Source organism: Phyllopteryx taeniolatus, chromosome 10 (genome assembly GCF_024500385.1).
Source record: "Phyllopteryx taeniolatus isolate TA_2022b chromosome 10, UOR_Ptae_1.2, whole genome shotgun sequence".
Classification (NCBI taxonomy): domain Eukaryota; kingdom Metazoa; phylum Chordata; class Actinopteri; order Syngnathiformes; family Syngnathidae; genus Phyllopteryx; species Phyllopteryx taeniolatus.
This window is the reverse complement of record NC_084511.1, coordinates 19,903,654-19,920,083: the sequence shown is the minus strand read 5'-3', so window position 1 is coordinate 19,920,083 and position 16,430 is coordinate 19,903,654. Positions and strand designations below refer to the sequence as shown.

At 38.8% G+C, this 16,430-nt stretch overlaps 1 protein-coding gene across 12 annotated transcripts in view; it reads right to left on the bottom strand.

The window, feature by feature from the left end:
• Positions 1-1,453: 1,453 nt before the first annotated feature.
• Positions 1,454-16,430, bottom strand: part of LOC133485269 (rho guanine nucleotide exchange factor 9) — a 60,743-nt gene continuing 45,766 nt past the window's right edge. For 11 of the 12 annotated variants that reach the window (XM_061788704.1, XM_061788706.1, XM_061788708.1 and 8 more), the window contains 3 exons: positions 8,399-8,642; positions 7,713-7,781; positions 1,454-5,535 (listed from right to left, as the gene is read on the bottom strand). In XM_061788704.1, coding sequence (XP_061644688.1) covers positions 5,360-5,535; positions 7,713-7,781; positions 8,399-8,642 — 489 coding nt within the window. In that variant the 3' untranslated portion in view covers positions 1,454-5,359. Of the gene's footprint in view, positions 5,536-7,689; positions 7,782-8,398; positions 8,643-16,430 lie in introns of all 12 variants that reach the window. The other variant, XM_061788707.1, reaches the window with a different exon arrangement.

Here is a 16,430-nt window from a genome sequence, read left to right as displayed (position 1 = left end):
GAAATGTCTGTTGTTTCAAAGGACATATGAGTTTCTGGTGCAGTAAAATGATTTAGAATTATTTTTTAATCAATGTTTGAATTGTAAATGAATGTATGACTTTACTACAATTACTGTAACTGATCAAGGGTTGTGTTGGACTAAGTTCCTCGGAACTCGGAATCGGAATTATTTTTCATACCAAGGTATGTTGGACAGTTCTTTGTGGGAACACTTCAGGGATGCCATGATTTGACGGGTTTGATATTAAAGAACCAAAGAGGACCTGGATCTCATACGCATAGAACAGATTGGGAGACAGGTCTGCTTGTCCAACACAATGCTCTTTTGGATGAATGGGCCGCAGACAATCTTTCTTTTGTTTTGACTTTCGTTTGGTGTCAAAGCCTCAAGGACGTCCCAATACTTTAGTCCTTGACAAACGCTTCCATGTCCTTGTTAAGTGTAACATCATTGATGGGCACTAGAGGCCGCAGTTGTGCTACTCATTGATCTGACTCAACCTTGGGCCTGGCCAAAGGAAGTTTAGCTGAGCTATTTTTGTCTTCAGTCACGCGTAGCGTGTCTTTTGATTTTGCAAGTATCTTCTCCCACATAAAGAGTTCAATGCCTTCATCTGAAGAGTCACAACTGGAGCAAACCTCTAAAAAACACACACCCACACCGCATCACGCCAATGAGTCTTAACAGCTCGCCGGAAAAAGAGGAGCAGTATTTGCATAAATCTTATTACTAATTGACTTATTACTACATCTCCCTCAGGTCCTCAGTTCTGATGACCCAGGTCCAAAAACGGACTCGCCTGTGTGGAGTTTGCATGTTCTGCCAGTGCCTGCGTGGGTTTTCTTCGGGTACTCCGGTTTCCTCCAACATCCCAAAAACATGCTTGGTAGGTTGACTGAAGACTCTAAATTGCCTCTAGGTGTAAATGTGAGTGGTTGTTTGTTTATATGTGCCCTGCGATTACCGGGCGACCAGTTTAGGGTGTACCCCACCTCTCGCCCAGAGTCAGCTGGGATAGGCTCCAGCACACCCACGACCCGAGTGAGGATGACAATGACAGTAAATAAAGCATTAGTAGCAAGACAGTTGAAAGTCCAATGGCAACACTAAACACAAAAATTCAGTAAGACATAATTCTTGCCAGCAACCTTATTGCAAACAAAATGGAAAGGTTTGACATTTTTGTATATATTATTTTGAAAAAGTCAAAATACTCTGAATTCAGTCTCTCACAAATGTGAATTCTTTTTAATTGACACTAGTTTGGGGGAAAGATTCAGAAAGACGCACGTCTCTCCCCAACTACGCCGCTGCTTTCCAACATTTCCCCCCAAACAATCTCTTTGAATTCATCATTAATTAATCCATGTGCCAAATATTAGAAATGCCACAAAATGTCCCAGGACAGGAAATCTAAACCAATGCACTCACTCACACACAAACGCCCGACACCAATCTGGAGAGGTTTTATTGTCAACAAAAGTACAGCTATATCAGATATGGATTCTTTTTTTTTCTTTTCTTTTTTTACAGCGAAGTACAACATTTTCCCAGTGCTTCGGAATACACCAAAACATATAATGTACATACAGTTGACTTCCCCAGTCTCCCATTCACAGTTTCTGGATTGAATAAGCATTATTTTTAATTTCTACATCAAATCATCAAACTCAAAATACCAGCAATAACAAAAATGACAAATGTTTGCATGTGGAGACAAATGATTTTGGGCAGTGAGTTAATTTTCTACGGTAGGCAAAACCTAAACCTTGGACTATATGGTATTATACAGTGAATCGTCTGTTTCTAAAAGTGGGATCACATTGCAGTCATTGAAAACCACATCTAATATGGCTCATTGTACTCTGCGGTACCCTGACTGTTCAGATGCAACCAAGAGGTCTCTAGTGGTGATGTGGCAATGCTCTATATGCAAGTGTTTTGTATACACATTGGAATAAAAAGCAGCCTCCTATGCACTCTGTTCGCTAACTTGGCTGTCTCAGGACATGATTGGAAAACCAATAGTATTAAAATGACCTTCACTGAAGGCCATCGTCTGGGCCTTGAATAAACGATCAGAATGTTAACCTTATGAGATCAACAAAACCAAGATATACATTGTTTGAACAATTTGGCTCCAAAGTTACAACATTGAACACTGGCTACTAATTAAATAAATACAAGTGAGAAAATGATCTTTACTGTCAAGTTGTTATACTTCAGAGCATTATTTTGAACAAGAGCATGATACGAATTGTAATGAAGTACTCTGTGTGTGTCTTCAGGATTAGGATTATTTTTAGCACATCCCTACAGATGCATTCGGCTCTTCTGATCGACTAAAAATCTACACACAACAGCCATGATCAGTGCTAACTCCTATTTGGTTGTCATAGAAAACCTATACCCGTTTTGCGTGATCATCTGAAGCTCAGCGCTACTGGTACCCATAAATAACCAGCGATTAGAGCTGTGCCAGTGTAGATTGGAATAAAAAAGAGAGAACATCTAATATTTGGCACACAGAATGCCAGTTTGGCAAATATTTCATTTGACCTATCAGGACCTCACTCTGACTCTGTGTGAGGATAAGTCCCTCTCCAATTCCTGACATAGAATAAGAACAAAAGCTACAAGCGTAAACATGACATAAGCAAGGAGACAGGTGGACAGAGACCAGAACTCCCTCTGGTGAGATGACAGTGGGTTCACAACTGAATGCATCATGGTGGAAAAATCCCATTAAAAGTAAACAAACCATAAAGAGTTGTTTTAAGTCTCATGCAAAGTATTGGATGCCACAAGCATGCATTTACCTGTTACTGAGCTCTACCATACGCTAGAACTGGAACAACATTCGTCTCCAACGCAAAATACCAATATCCAAATATATGATCTGTTCTTTTTACACTATTTACAGTGTGTAGCTGATAAAGTTAAAATAGATGACTTTTCTTATTTAATTCATAACCCATTGCTTATAATATTATTTCAACACTACAACTCCACTATGCAAAACTAATGATTTCTAATATATATTCCAAAGAAATCGTCTTTCAACAATAAAGGAATTCCATGTCATTTCTAAATAATCTATCTGAAATAAAAATAACTTATAATTGTGCAAGATAATTGCTGCTATGTAATATAGTAATAACAAAGTAAGTGTTTGGAGTGTGCCGTGTGCACAGAAACGACTCATGTGGAAGAGATATCTGTCCGAGTGGATCTCGTGCGAGAGAAAGGAAGAGACCGTTGGAAGTCCAACACTGAAGGGAAAATACGTGACAAATTTGAATCTGCCTGTGAAACTGAACAGATAATCACTAGTGGAATGCTGGAAGGCACTGTTATATAGCATCTCTCTTCTCCGCAGCACAATGGGCCAGTAAGTGCGCATGATTGTGTGTCTCTGTGTGCATTTGCATCTGCGGGGGTTAGGAAGTGGGGTGGGCGCAGCACTGGACCTGAGGTTATCATTGTCTAGGAACCGTATGTTGTTGGTGAAGGGAATTATCTTCCAAAGCAATCGGACTGGGAGCGACACCACTCATCCATGTCTCAACTTTCTTTACTGAAACAAAACACAGATTGTACAACATACTGTTTAAATAAATTCTATGCTGTTTTCCCAGGAATTTTAAAGGCCTTTTTGAAGGCAAACAAATTACATAGAACAATATCGTGAATAACTCTTTCATACTGAGTAATAAAGTAATGATGGCACATTGCTCAGATACGTACATGTACTTTCCAGTGAATCCAAACGAAATGTGTCTGAAGTCAAACTATTCTCACAAACCTTGGACAGATGTTTTGCTTACATTCCTGCAGTAGCAACGAACACAAGCCTTTTCAAGAAGATCTTTGTTTTTCTAACTGCTATACTGAAGTCTCTTGTTCATTGCGGGTGAAACAAGTCTTCAGAAATTCAGTTAATAGTGTGGAACTCTGTGCCAGATCTGAATAAACAACATGATGGGGGAGGCAATGCCAAGCCAAGATTTTAAACTGCAATCTGTAGAGATACATGAATCACAATCAGAAAATGCCAGCATGCTACACATTATGTTCGTCTTTGTGCCTCCATACTCATATCAGACGAATATATTCTTCTTTTTCTTTATATCTGCCTGTTTTGACCTCCTTGTGGTGGTTAGAGGTCTACCTACAGCCATCCGTGCACATCAATCTTCAACAAAATGTAAAAAATAAGTAAAAAAAATAAAATAAATAAATACAAATAAATCATGAGTTGACAAAAAAACCCCAGACATTTTAAAGATCAACCTCAATGCTAGCTCTTGGTGTATTTGCAGAAGTGGGCCGTGGTCTTTCTAAACAGTCCGTAAGCTACCAGCACAGTGCTACAGGGGTGGTCTCTGAGGAGAGAAGGGGTGGGCTCTGGCACTAGCCGGCTGGAACGTAGTCTGCCTATCTCCTGCTCCCAGCAGGTTCATCTGACCGGCAAGCTCTCCACAACCGACAGCCCTCGATATTTTGCGTGATGGGATATGAATACCCTGTCAAAACTGCTTGGTGAAAGAATGTTAATACACTGTACTGAAATTCCCACTATTGATTTGTTCCTGTAGCGGTCATATCATGGCCGGTGGCAGGTTTCTGAAGGAATGAAACACTTCCTCTAAATCATATAGGCTGAACAGGTGAGTAACGAGATGAAGAAGGTAGGATGACGAAGAGAGGGCGACATTACGACGAGAGGGCTACTCCAGACCGAGTAGAGAGGCGATCCAAATGAAGACGTGAGTGGAGCAGAGATGGTCTGTAAATAGCGGTGGGGGAGGTGACGCCCAACAGAGTCGCGCTTTTGCAGGTACTTCAGACACCTTGGCGAGTAGCATAGGTCTGTCGTTATTTGGCCACACATTCACAAGAATGCACCATGTAATCTCACATAGTGTAGTAGCGCAGAAAGATCTTGGACACAATCATACAACCACCTGGCTCTCTCTGGTGTGTGTCTTCAGACAATGGATTTAAAGAGAGTAAGACAACAATCTCTACGAATTCCAGGACATTCAGATGGTGTGATGATACAGGTAAGTGTTGCAGAATCTGAGTGAGAGTGCAAGTGACGGTTGACTCAGCTGGAGAAGCATGATACCTAAGAATGTTTTCAACAAGTATGAATTATTATGTTTTATTCCTCCCCTTGATTCTGTGAAAGTCTTCAGTCCTCTTGCTGCTTTCAACCACACCCAATATTAACATTGGTCCTTAGCTTTGAAAGTCTCAAGTCAGTATGTTTTTGTATTTTCTTCATTGTGGGACACGATCATCCAGTGTTTAGTGCTTCTACGAAAAAATAGGTGGTCCTTCAAAAGAGTCTCTATTTCTTAAACGGAGCTAATCTACTAAAATTCTGCCAGAAAGGAGCCTGGCCTCGTTTGGATTGACTGAATTCAAAAACCTCTCCTTGTGCCATGTCCTCCGTTACCTCATACTGCCCCGCACTGAGGGGATCCTGGGGGGGCGGATATGAGGGGGGCGTGCACCTATTTACACCTAGAAGAGAAGCAGGCGCAGAAAAGCAGGAAAGGGGTACAGGGGCAGGGGGACAAGGAGGCAGCATAGGCACAAAGCAAAGAGAAAACAATTGTTAGTATTGTCACTGAATTGCTTGATAGCACAACATCTATTCATGCTACCACAGCAAACAGGTGCACGCATAAAAATGAAATTCCGTTGGTAACATTCCTGCATGTTAAACCGGAAATATGATCATATGATGATTGCTGAAGAGGATGGGAAGTGGAATTCAGCTTTAGCAATGACACAAGGGTGATGAAAGATGCTATTCAAGCAAAGTCTGTTACATGTGAACAAGAGAACACATCACATTTGATACAATGCTGCAACCAGGTTTTTGGACAACAGACATTGTTCCTGCATGTTTCTTGACAGCATGTTTGTTTGAATAGCACCCTCAACACTTGAGGAACACAAGGGTGGTGAAAATAGAGGCCAACAGAAAGCTGTTAATATGCACTGAACTAGATTCTACCATGTCATTTAGCAAGTCTACAAGCAACACAAGTATACTGGCATAATAACAAACTAGTATATTTGGAGATGAAAAATTCAAAAGTTGCCATGGCATCTCAGAAATAAACATAAAATGATAAAAAAAAATTGTGTGCTTTGTTACAGGTATTTTGCCAAACACCGTTTTAGCAGTGAGAAGAGTTTGGTCTATTTGTGACCAAAGGAAACTGTTTCTCTGAGATACTGAGATGTGATCGTGCTCATCAGAACATTGGACAGTGACTTAATGCTCCAGTGCCAAGGTTAATGACAACACCTCCCAATGCTGTTTTAGCAGTTGCCATGGCATCTTATTGTGCTAGCTCTAAAGAGAACTGTTATGCATATACCTTTATCATTTTCAAACCATGTCCATACAACATGGCCTTCTTTCTCAAGAGGAAATCTATAAATGAATCTGAAATTCAAGAGAGTACTTCACCTTGTGCCAGCCATGTACACATACAGCACATCCACAACATTTATTTTGACAGACATCTATGAGGGTTGACACCAGAGAGAACATTCAGAAGTGGTCATTGGTTAATTCATAATTTAATGGATGATCATGCTTATTGTGCCACTGGCTATGGCGAAAATATCAGTCATGGTTTAAAAAAAAACAAAAACACAAAAACATCTAGACTAACACTAAAATGGCTAAAATACAAAGGATGACACCAGCAGTTGTGACATGTGGGCCCAGTGTTTGTGCTGATAGGTGCGAGCATCTAAGAAACAGGTTTCTCTTTTTGTCTTTTGTCTTCACTTAGTTGTAAGGCTGTTGGGTTTCACTGGTGACTGAAGCTGTGGTTTCATCAGACTGAGTTACACAGTGTAAAGTAGATTATTTTAGTGTCACTTGTCATATTGTTTCAATAGGGCCTTAGGTCTGACAAAGAGAACAAAACAGTTCTGGTTTAAATAAAAAGACATACTCTTTAAATCGTTGAAGAACTTTTGATAATTACAAGCAGCAGAGAGGTGGAAAGAAAGCGACAGATCTGACCTTTTACCTTTTGTTGGAAATTGTGACTGACCGTTACTAGCCTAGGCTATGGCTTTCAGCTATCTTTGTCATCTTGTGTTGGACCTTATTAGCTTGTCCCAAGCTCAGGTGCTAATCCTACGCAGGCTCCTACTACCTAAAACTATAGAGACAACTGTGAAGTACATGATGAAGTACTGGATAATAATGTTAAGTTAAAACCAACCAACGTTTGCCTTTGCTCAGTCAAAAAAAAACAACAACAACAAAAAAAAGTTGCTAACCCTAACCCAAACAGTTTTTGGAGGTAGGAAATGACACCGGATCCAGATGCCATGAAGACGTGTGTCATCTCTCAAACACAATACTTCATGCAAAAAGTCCCTCTGTCTTTTCATTGATGCTAAACAGCCGCTTTACTACATGTGGCGAGTCAGCTTAATGGGAGCAGACAGAAAGTTAACTCAAATAAAAAGACCGAAAGTAAACCTTAATCAACTGTACTTTTCCAGTTTACTCAGTACACCCTTCATAAAATGTGTGTTTGTTAAAAGTTATTGAAAGTAGATATGAAAGCAGGTTGAAAGAATAATAAACAACAATGAGAAGACAGAGCACACCAGCGAGGAAAAGAAAATGGAAATCACCTGATATCTTCTTGTTGCCTCACCTTTCTGTTTGGTCACCTTTCTCACTGTCATGGCTGCCTGTCGCTTCTGATACTCTGAGATCTCAAAACCTAAACGGTATGTTGTGAAAAATAAGTGGTCAAACTAAAGATTGCAGTACAGAAAAGAACTGAATTAATGAGTATCATATATCATATCATTTCATATCATAGTGTCATAATACCATACAAATATGCTTGTCTGAGGCTGCAGGGGTGACATCCGAACTATCTGATTGGACACTCAGCAAGTGCCTTTGGCAATGCCGTAGCATCACTGTCACATCATTATTTTCTGTCAATTGTTTTCTTGAAGGTTTAGTTTTGTGTGTGGGGGGGGGGCTGATATGTTTTTAGGCTCAGAAAAGTAATTTGACGGTGTTTAAATCAGTAGAGCAATTGTAATACTGAAAAGCTTGACAGATAAGGGAAAGAAAAATGTGATGACGAGCAGCGTAATTGCTTGCTCAGTATTCACACAATTAATAAAAAGGAAGAAACTCTGAAGTTTACATTTATCATTTCACAAAGAAGTTGTAAAATACATCCCACACTTAAACATGGAATTTGAACCAATAGCATCTGGATATAGAGGTAAATAGTTTTGTTTTGCAAAGAAGTTGTAGTACATATGAACCATGGATGCTACCCTTCCCATGGTGAATGAAGCAAACGCTGTTGTGACTAACCGATTTTCTCATCCTCCCGCACCATCTTCCTCTCCTCATGGAAAGCCCTGAGCCAGCGGATCTTCTCCTCGGGTTTCTTGGCCAGGAAGATGTGGATCTCGTCGCTGTCTTTGTTGCACAGTTTGAAGGCGTTCTTTACACTTACGTTGAAGTCATCGTCTCTCCCATCAATGGCATCCCGCACCTCGTAGCGATCCATGTCGATCCGACCCTTATAGTACAGGATGTCCCGTCGTATCAGATCCTGGTGAGGTGCACAGAAAGATGTGTAGCGCAAGTATTTAGTGTGTGTGCGTGTGCTTAAATCTCTCCGAAGCGTCAACAAGCCACCTTCCATTGACAACCGGCCGTCTGTCTTATTTAATCCTTTACATCTGCTGCCCAAACATATTAACAACCCCTTTACACATAGAGGGGTGCCAGTTCTTCAGAAAATATGCTTATCAACATTATTTTAACACTGGCATTGATAAGTGTATTGTAGCAGCACTTGTACAAGATAATGCAGTTACTTAGTCATTCAGTGTTTATTTTGACAAGTCTTTTGACGCAAATGTAATTTAGTTTTAGTCATAATTTTGTCAATGAAATTGTTTTAGTTTTAGTCTAGTTTTAGTTGATGAAGTACCAAGAATATAGATATAGATTACAAGATTATAGTCGACAGAAAGACCAGTAAATGTTGTCGACTAATATGAAGTGTGTAAAGGGTAATGGGTAAACTGTCCCTTCACATTCTGAAAGTCATTACATTCAACCTTGATCAGTTCTCAAAATGTGATAAAAGCACTAACAGTGATATGCGGGGTCCTCTAGTGGTACATGAAGTAATCACTGAATTAAATGTGTAAATGTTACAGTGGTTTAAGCTTCTTCATTTTTTAATCTAGTAGAGTACATTTTTAAAATAAATATAGTTGTATTTAACTTATTTCAATTCATGTACTATTAATATTTTAGATGTGTTAAAATATTTATTTAGGTACAGTTTTAATTTAACTTTTGTGTGCAATACATTTTTAATTTACGTATAGTTTATTTTTCTATATTCAAGCACAGTTTTAATGTTCACACCATGCATGGATGTTACAGTCCCCTACATTATTAAATACAGCTTGAAGGAATACAACTCCTATGTTTTTTTATGAGCACCTGGGCCTAGTACACTTCTGTAGTTTAATGTTGGTCATAATCAGTGTTGCCACACTTACCTTGAAAAGGTAACTTAGTTACTTTACTGATTACTTGAGCTTAAAAGTATCTTAGTTACTTTACTGAATACTTGATTTCAAAAGTAACTAAGTTACTTTCAGCAGCTACCAAGTGGCAGGAATATCACTTATCCACAGTACCAAAAAAGTATTAGCTTAACTGTACCCATTACTTGGTAACCACCCAAGTTACAGAATGATGTCATCAACTTAATTATTTGTGTTGTTGAAGCCACATTAAATCAGTAAAATCGTGCGGACTTGACATGACAACACAGTACAGTAAGTACCTAAACGTAAACAAGCACACCATTCTCAGTACACTGCTCTAATCTTAGCTGATAGACGTAAACGTGAAAGTGAGTGGGGGTTTGATATTGGGGGACATACAAACACACACGCACGCGCGCACACATACACACCATTTCTCCCACCATCGTAATTCTGACACGAAGAGCGAGAAAAGGTGACAAGATTACGTAACTGTTTAACTAGCAAAGCTGTGGGTGATTGACGGGGGGGAGAAGCATTTACTTACGTGACATCAGCAGTACAGTGCGTTAAACCAGCTCACAGTCTGGACTACAGATGAACTTGAAACATCTCACTTTTTACTGTAAATATTATTTATATTTAAGTCCTTCAGTGCGTCAGTCCTTAACCTCCATGACCGATTTATGACCGCGCATAATGAATAATTAACCCACAATGCATTGCGCACTTAACACGCCAGTAAAACTCTATTCTTAATGTGTACATAAAAAAGTACCAACAATCAAATACACTTTTTACAAAGGAAAATAACAAAAATAGTGTGGCGATAGTGGGATCGTGCATTTCTTTGCACTTTTATTGTACTGCACCGTGCATTGTAGAATCAACAATCGCCTCCCAATTGCTTTCTTCCGCTTATTGTGAAAACAGCGGTCTGTGTCAGCGGTTAAATGCTACTGAATGGCTGGACTGCGTTTTACCAGCCACAAATCAGTACTTAGTGAGAGACATTGATGAGTCCAAACTATTGCTGGTTTGAAAAAGTAACTGTAGTCTGATTACTCTCCTGGGGAAAGTAACGTGTTACTTTGCTCGTTACTCAAAATGGCGGAATTTTGGAGTAATGCACTATAAAGTAACTATTCATAATGGTGGTACTTGGAGGGTAAGTATTTTAATCGTTGGTACTTGGTATAAATGTTTGGAACCACTGACTAAGACGAAAAGAAAACCCTATAAATGTTTTAAGGAACGTTAAGGTATGCAGTTCACACACAGACATGGATCTAATTTATTTGGACAAAATTTATCTGCACGTAAAATTAGCAGTGCCATTAGTGCAAAAATACAAACATTTGAGTGCATCAGGCCTGCTCTTTCTGTATCAGTGAAACTCAAGTATTACACTAAAAAGAAAAAATATAATCAACTCTCGTCTGTGGTACTGACGCAAGTGCCCCGTCACCCGTGAACTCTTGGATAACTACACAAACATGCGCATTGTAACGTGCAAATAATTAGTCACCTGTTGAAGCGCAGAGGCACACATGGCTATAGATTTGCCTTTTTAACATCAGCTTTATTTTTGAAGTCCAAATATGCACATACAATATTGTATTGGCTCTTTTTGTAACTGCCGTGGATGAACTAAAGTTGCTTTCAAAGCACACGCCTGGACATTAAGGACGTCTTCAATTACAATTTGGAAACACTGATGACCAATGGAGCTCAAAATTTAGTAAGAACTGCTAAAAACAAAGTATGTGGGGTGTCTGTGGAGAAACAGCGACACAATAACTTGTTTTATGAAAAGTTAGACGACAATTATTCCTATCTCCCACACACCGATGCAAAAAGGAGTGTTAGCAAAACAGCAGGAAAGAAACAGGACTTATATAAACTAAATAATCAATTAAAAACATTTTTATTTACTTAACATTCTCACCTGTGCGTGGATTGTAGAATGACCGGCTTGTAATTGTCTTTTCCAATGGCTCGTGTCTCTAAAAACGTTCTAATGCACTTGCGGCCATAGATAAAGTATAGTTATTTTTAGGCTTTACACAGTCAGGATTTTTGGGGCCGATCACCGATTAAGTTTAAAAAAAAAACGATAACTGATCCGATCACAAGATGGAGCAATGTGTTGATGTTGCTCATTTACTGGATATACTTGTGTACTGTATACTGAGTATCTTCAAAAGGCCATATGCCATATGCAGGTCTAATCAGTCAGGTCAAACCAACATTAGAACATGACAGAAATATTGGGTGCTAACTTACTGTAATTAAATTACTTTATTGTAATTAAATGTTTATGTACAACCATTAGTGCTAGCACTAGCTTGCTAGGCTACTTAACGTTTTGTTGCCTGCTTGCAAGCTGTATCGTGTTAAAAGTACGTGAACATACCTCAAGCAATCCTTGAATGAAAGTCCTCTCCCGAGCACCGGTGACCAACAACACTCGCTAATTATCGGCTGATAGCGAGCAAGCACATCAGATCGGTGTAAAGTCTAGTTATTTTATACTGTATATATGAACTCGATGCTCGCTGCTCCTGGATTCAATCTCAAACTGGTATGTGTTACTTCCTAATCACGTCGTTGTGATTGGTTCTCTTGTCAATTTCTCCCGGCTCTTCAAAAACAAAATTATTTTTGATTGGATCTCATCGCTGGCAGGCAATTCTATCTCGACTTTAGTCCTTGACAAAAATGTCAATAGACAATAATCGGCGTAGTCCCCACAAATGCATTTTTATGTACGTAGTCATAATTTCGTTTCCGTCAGGAAAAAACATGGTTCGTTGACTATAACTATGATGCAAATACATAAAATATGACTAAATACTGCCATTTTATACTAGGGGCGTCCCGATCTGATCGTTGAGATCGATCCGATGTCAGCAAAAAAACAAGGATCGAAGTGGACTGGATCTAAAATCTCTCATTTTACCATTCTTATACAAGCGGTCCATTCCACACTCCGCTACAGCACTTCTATTTAGCAGCTCTAGGATGGCATGCAGAGCCTACGCAATCACAACAACAGGTTGTTAAGATGCTAACATATTTGCATGGAGTAATACTGAATGATGCTTGCTTAAAGACATTTACTGACACTCCAGTTGAAGTTCACTGTAAAACAAAACAAACATAACAAAGGAATTACACCTATTGAATGTTCAAATACGTCACAGACTTTGTTTCTTTCTTCGTTTTTCTTCACAAAACCCACTAGCTCAACACTAACACAAAATGAAAAACACCATTGACGAGCTAATGGAAATTAGCATCAACATTGTGACACTTGTAGCTCTCAAAATAATGAATATTGATACACAAACACTGTATAAGCACACACAAACAGGCAATATAACAATAGTCTCTAGCATATATTCTTCAAACTCTGTGAAAAATGAGTTGTAATAATATTCAACCGTGACTTGACTTGGATAAAGCAAAGCAAAGCAAAGGCTTGGTCCCACCCCGGATTTATTGTATAGTACATTCCTTTTTCTATGCTGGCTATGCAGTGAATTTGGTTTTCAAAAGATGTTAAATTATATTTCTATTACACTACTACACAATGGTTGTATACATCTACAGATTCAATTAACATAGCAGAGCATTACAGTATATAACACACACATTCGCAATTTCCGAAAAGGCCGAAGGCTAGATCAGACCATGCCAACAGTCCAGGGCATCCAGCACAAATAACCTTAGCCAACCTAACTTCTATTTACTTCCATGTTCTGTCAACATAAACTAATTGCCACATAACAACACTAGTGCCTAAGGAACTAATAACATCCAGTCAATGAGGTCAGCGAGGCAAAAAGAGAAAGAAAACCTCTAATGAGCATGCAGAGATAAAACCACATCTATGTAAAATACTGAAAAGAACAATGATGGAGGGCCCACACCCCCAGAGGCCTGTCGCTGGATTGAGAATGCTAGAGAAGGAAGTATAGGAAAAATAAAAATAAAAAAGAGCCTAAATTCTTTTGATTTTTTCCCCAATGGCATTGCAAAAAAACGAGATCTGCACACATCCTGGAATTTGTGGTGCCAGAAATGATCAGAAGTGATAGATAAAGGGTGAATGAGGTCAAGAAATGATCAATGATTAATTAATGACATCATTACAACCTATGATCTGGACTTTTTGATACTAAATGAAACGTGGTTAACAGAAAGTAGCTGTAATACCATTTTAAATGAGGCAACACCAGGAAATTTGTATTTTATGAACAAGTGTCGAATAGGGGAAAAAGGCGGCGGTATTGCTGTTATTTTTAAGTCATTATTTCAGTGTAAAGAAATTATACTGGGTGATTTTAGCTCCTTTGAATAGCTCTGTTTTTTAGTTAAAGGTTACTCAAAGGTTATTCTTTTCATAATTTATAGGCCTCCAAGATACAATAGAAAATGCATGGAGGACTTTTCAGAACTGCTGTCAGTTATTTGTACTGACTACAACTATTTTGTCATAAGACTTTAATATTGATGTTGAGAATAACATTGAAAAAAAATCTAAAGAATCTCTCCTATACTAGACACATTTGAACTCTCTCAACATATTAAGAGTCCAACCCACACTCAAGGTCAAATCTTAGACCTGGTCATCTCTAAGGATGTTGAAATTGACATCAATTGACATTAAGGATATGGCTATTTCTGACCATTTTTGTGTATACTTTTAATTACAGATTCTTCCAAAGGTTCAGACAACCTCTATGTATATAAGAAAAGGTATATAAATGAGAGTACCGCCACTAAGTTTATGGAGACCATTGTTGTGCTACAAACTGTGAATGCTGAGACAGTTGATGAACCTTTGGATAATTTAACCTGTAAAATCTCAAATGTCAGGAATGCTGTCACTCCTATTAAAACTAAGACAATCTTGAGGTGACCTAGAACACCGTGGAGGAGCACAACGATGGTAAAGACCTCTAAATCAAAGTGTAAGAAAGCAGAACGTAAGTGGAGAAAAACTAAACTCCAAATTGACTATGACCTCTACAGACAAAGTCTTTGTAATTTTAACCAAGAGTTAGTCAGGGCTAGACAGCAACACTTTTCTGAACTCATCAGTAAGAACTTCAACAATACTTGCACTCTGTTGGCTGTGGTTGCCAAGATCACAACCCCCCCGAATCAGATCGCTCCAGAACTCCTAACACCAGATTTGCTTGTTATTTTAGTGAAAAAATAGAATCCCTCAGGTTAAATATTAGCACAAATCAGCAAAATGATAAAACGATACTACATCTGAAGCCACCCAGGAAAAACTCTATTACCATGTCAGAATTTGATACAGTTGACCAAAAAACTGCAGAGAAAACGGTTCAGCAGCTGAAACCATCAACGAGCTGTCTTGACTCAATACCATCTGACTTTATCAAAGCTATTATGAAGTCTGTACTAGCTGATTTGCAGCAAATAATCAATTGCTCACTTCAGTCAGGCGAGTTTTCTAAAGCTCTTAAAGTAGCTGCCATTAAGCCTCTGTTAAAAAATAGAACGCTGGACGCCCATGTTAGCAAGCCATAGACCCATCTCAAATCTCCCTTTCATAGCCAAGATTGTTGAGGAAGTTATTTTTAATCAACTCAGTAATTTCTTGAACTTAAATGGACTTTTTGACAAATTTCAATCAGGGTTCCGAACTCATCACAGTACAGAATCTGCTCTTATTAAAGTGCTAAATGATATAAGGTTTAATACTGACTCGGGAAAAGTGTAAATTCTGGTCTTGTTGGACCTCAGTGCGGATTTTGATAAGGTAGATCATAATATACTGCTGAACAGGTTGGAAATGTGGGTGGGACTAAATGGAACAGTCCTTAAATGGTTCAGGTCCCACCTGGAGGAAAGGAGTTAATTTGTAACCATTGGAAGTGTTCAATCTCATCGAATGGCAATGACCTATGGGGTCCCTCAAGGCTCAGTTCTTGGACCCCTCCTGTCCAGCCTGTATATGCTACCCTTGGGTAAAAAATCTTCAGAACTTGAATTTTGACGATCATAGCTATGCAGATGACACACAGTTATATCTAGCAGTGTCTCCAGATGACTACAGTTCAATTGAGGTTTTGTGTCACTGTCTAAAACAGATAAATATCTGGATGAGCCAAAATTTTCTTCAAATAAACCACAACAAAACTGAGATAATCGTTTTTTGGCAATAAAGAAAAGAGGATTGCTGTTAGTAAATACCTGGAGTCACTCTCTTTAAAAACCAAAGACCAAGTCCGAAACATTGGTGTTCTGATAAGATTCCGACCCGACTTTCAACAATCATATCAAATCAATTACTAAAACTGCCTTCTATCATCTGAAGAACATATCCAGAGTGAAGGCTTGCATGTGTCAAGCAGACCAGGAGAAGCTCATCCATGCTTTATCTCAAGTAGACTTGACTATTGTAAAGGTCTTCTGAGTGGACTGAATGTTGCAGCTCGGGTTCTAACCAGAACAAAGAGGTCAGAGCATATTACTCCATTTCTAAAGTCTTTACACTGGCTTCCTTAGAAAAGGTTTTAAAGTTCTGCGAATGGTCTATAAATCACTAAACGGTTTAGGTCCTGAATACAAGAATGAAATGCTAATGGTATATAAACCCAGTAGGGTTCTGAGATCGACAGACTCAGGTCAAACAGTGGAGCACAGAGTCCAAAGCAAACATGATAAACATTTAGCTATTATGCTGCACACAGATGGAATAAGTTGCCAACAGAAGTGACGTCAGCCCCAAGTGTGCATGTTTTTAAGTCCAGGTTAAAAACTCTTTTTTTTCCCCCATGCTTTTTAGA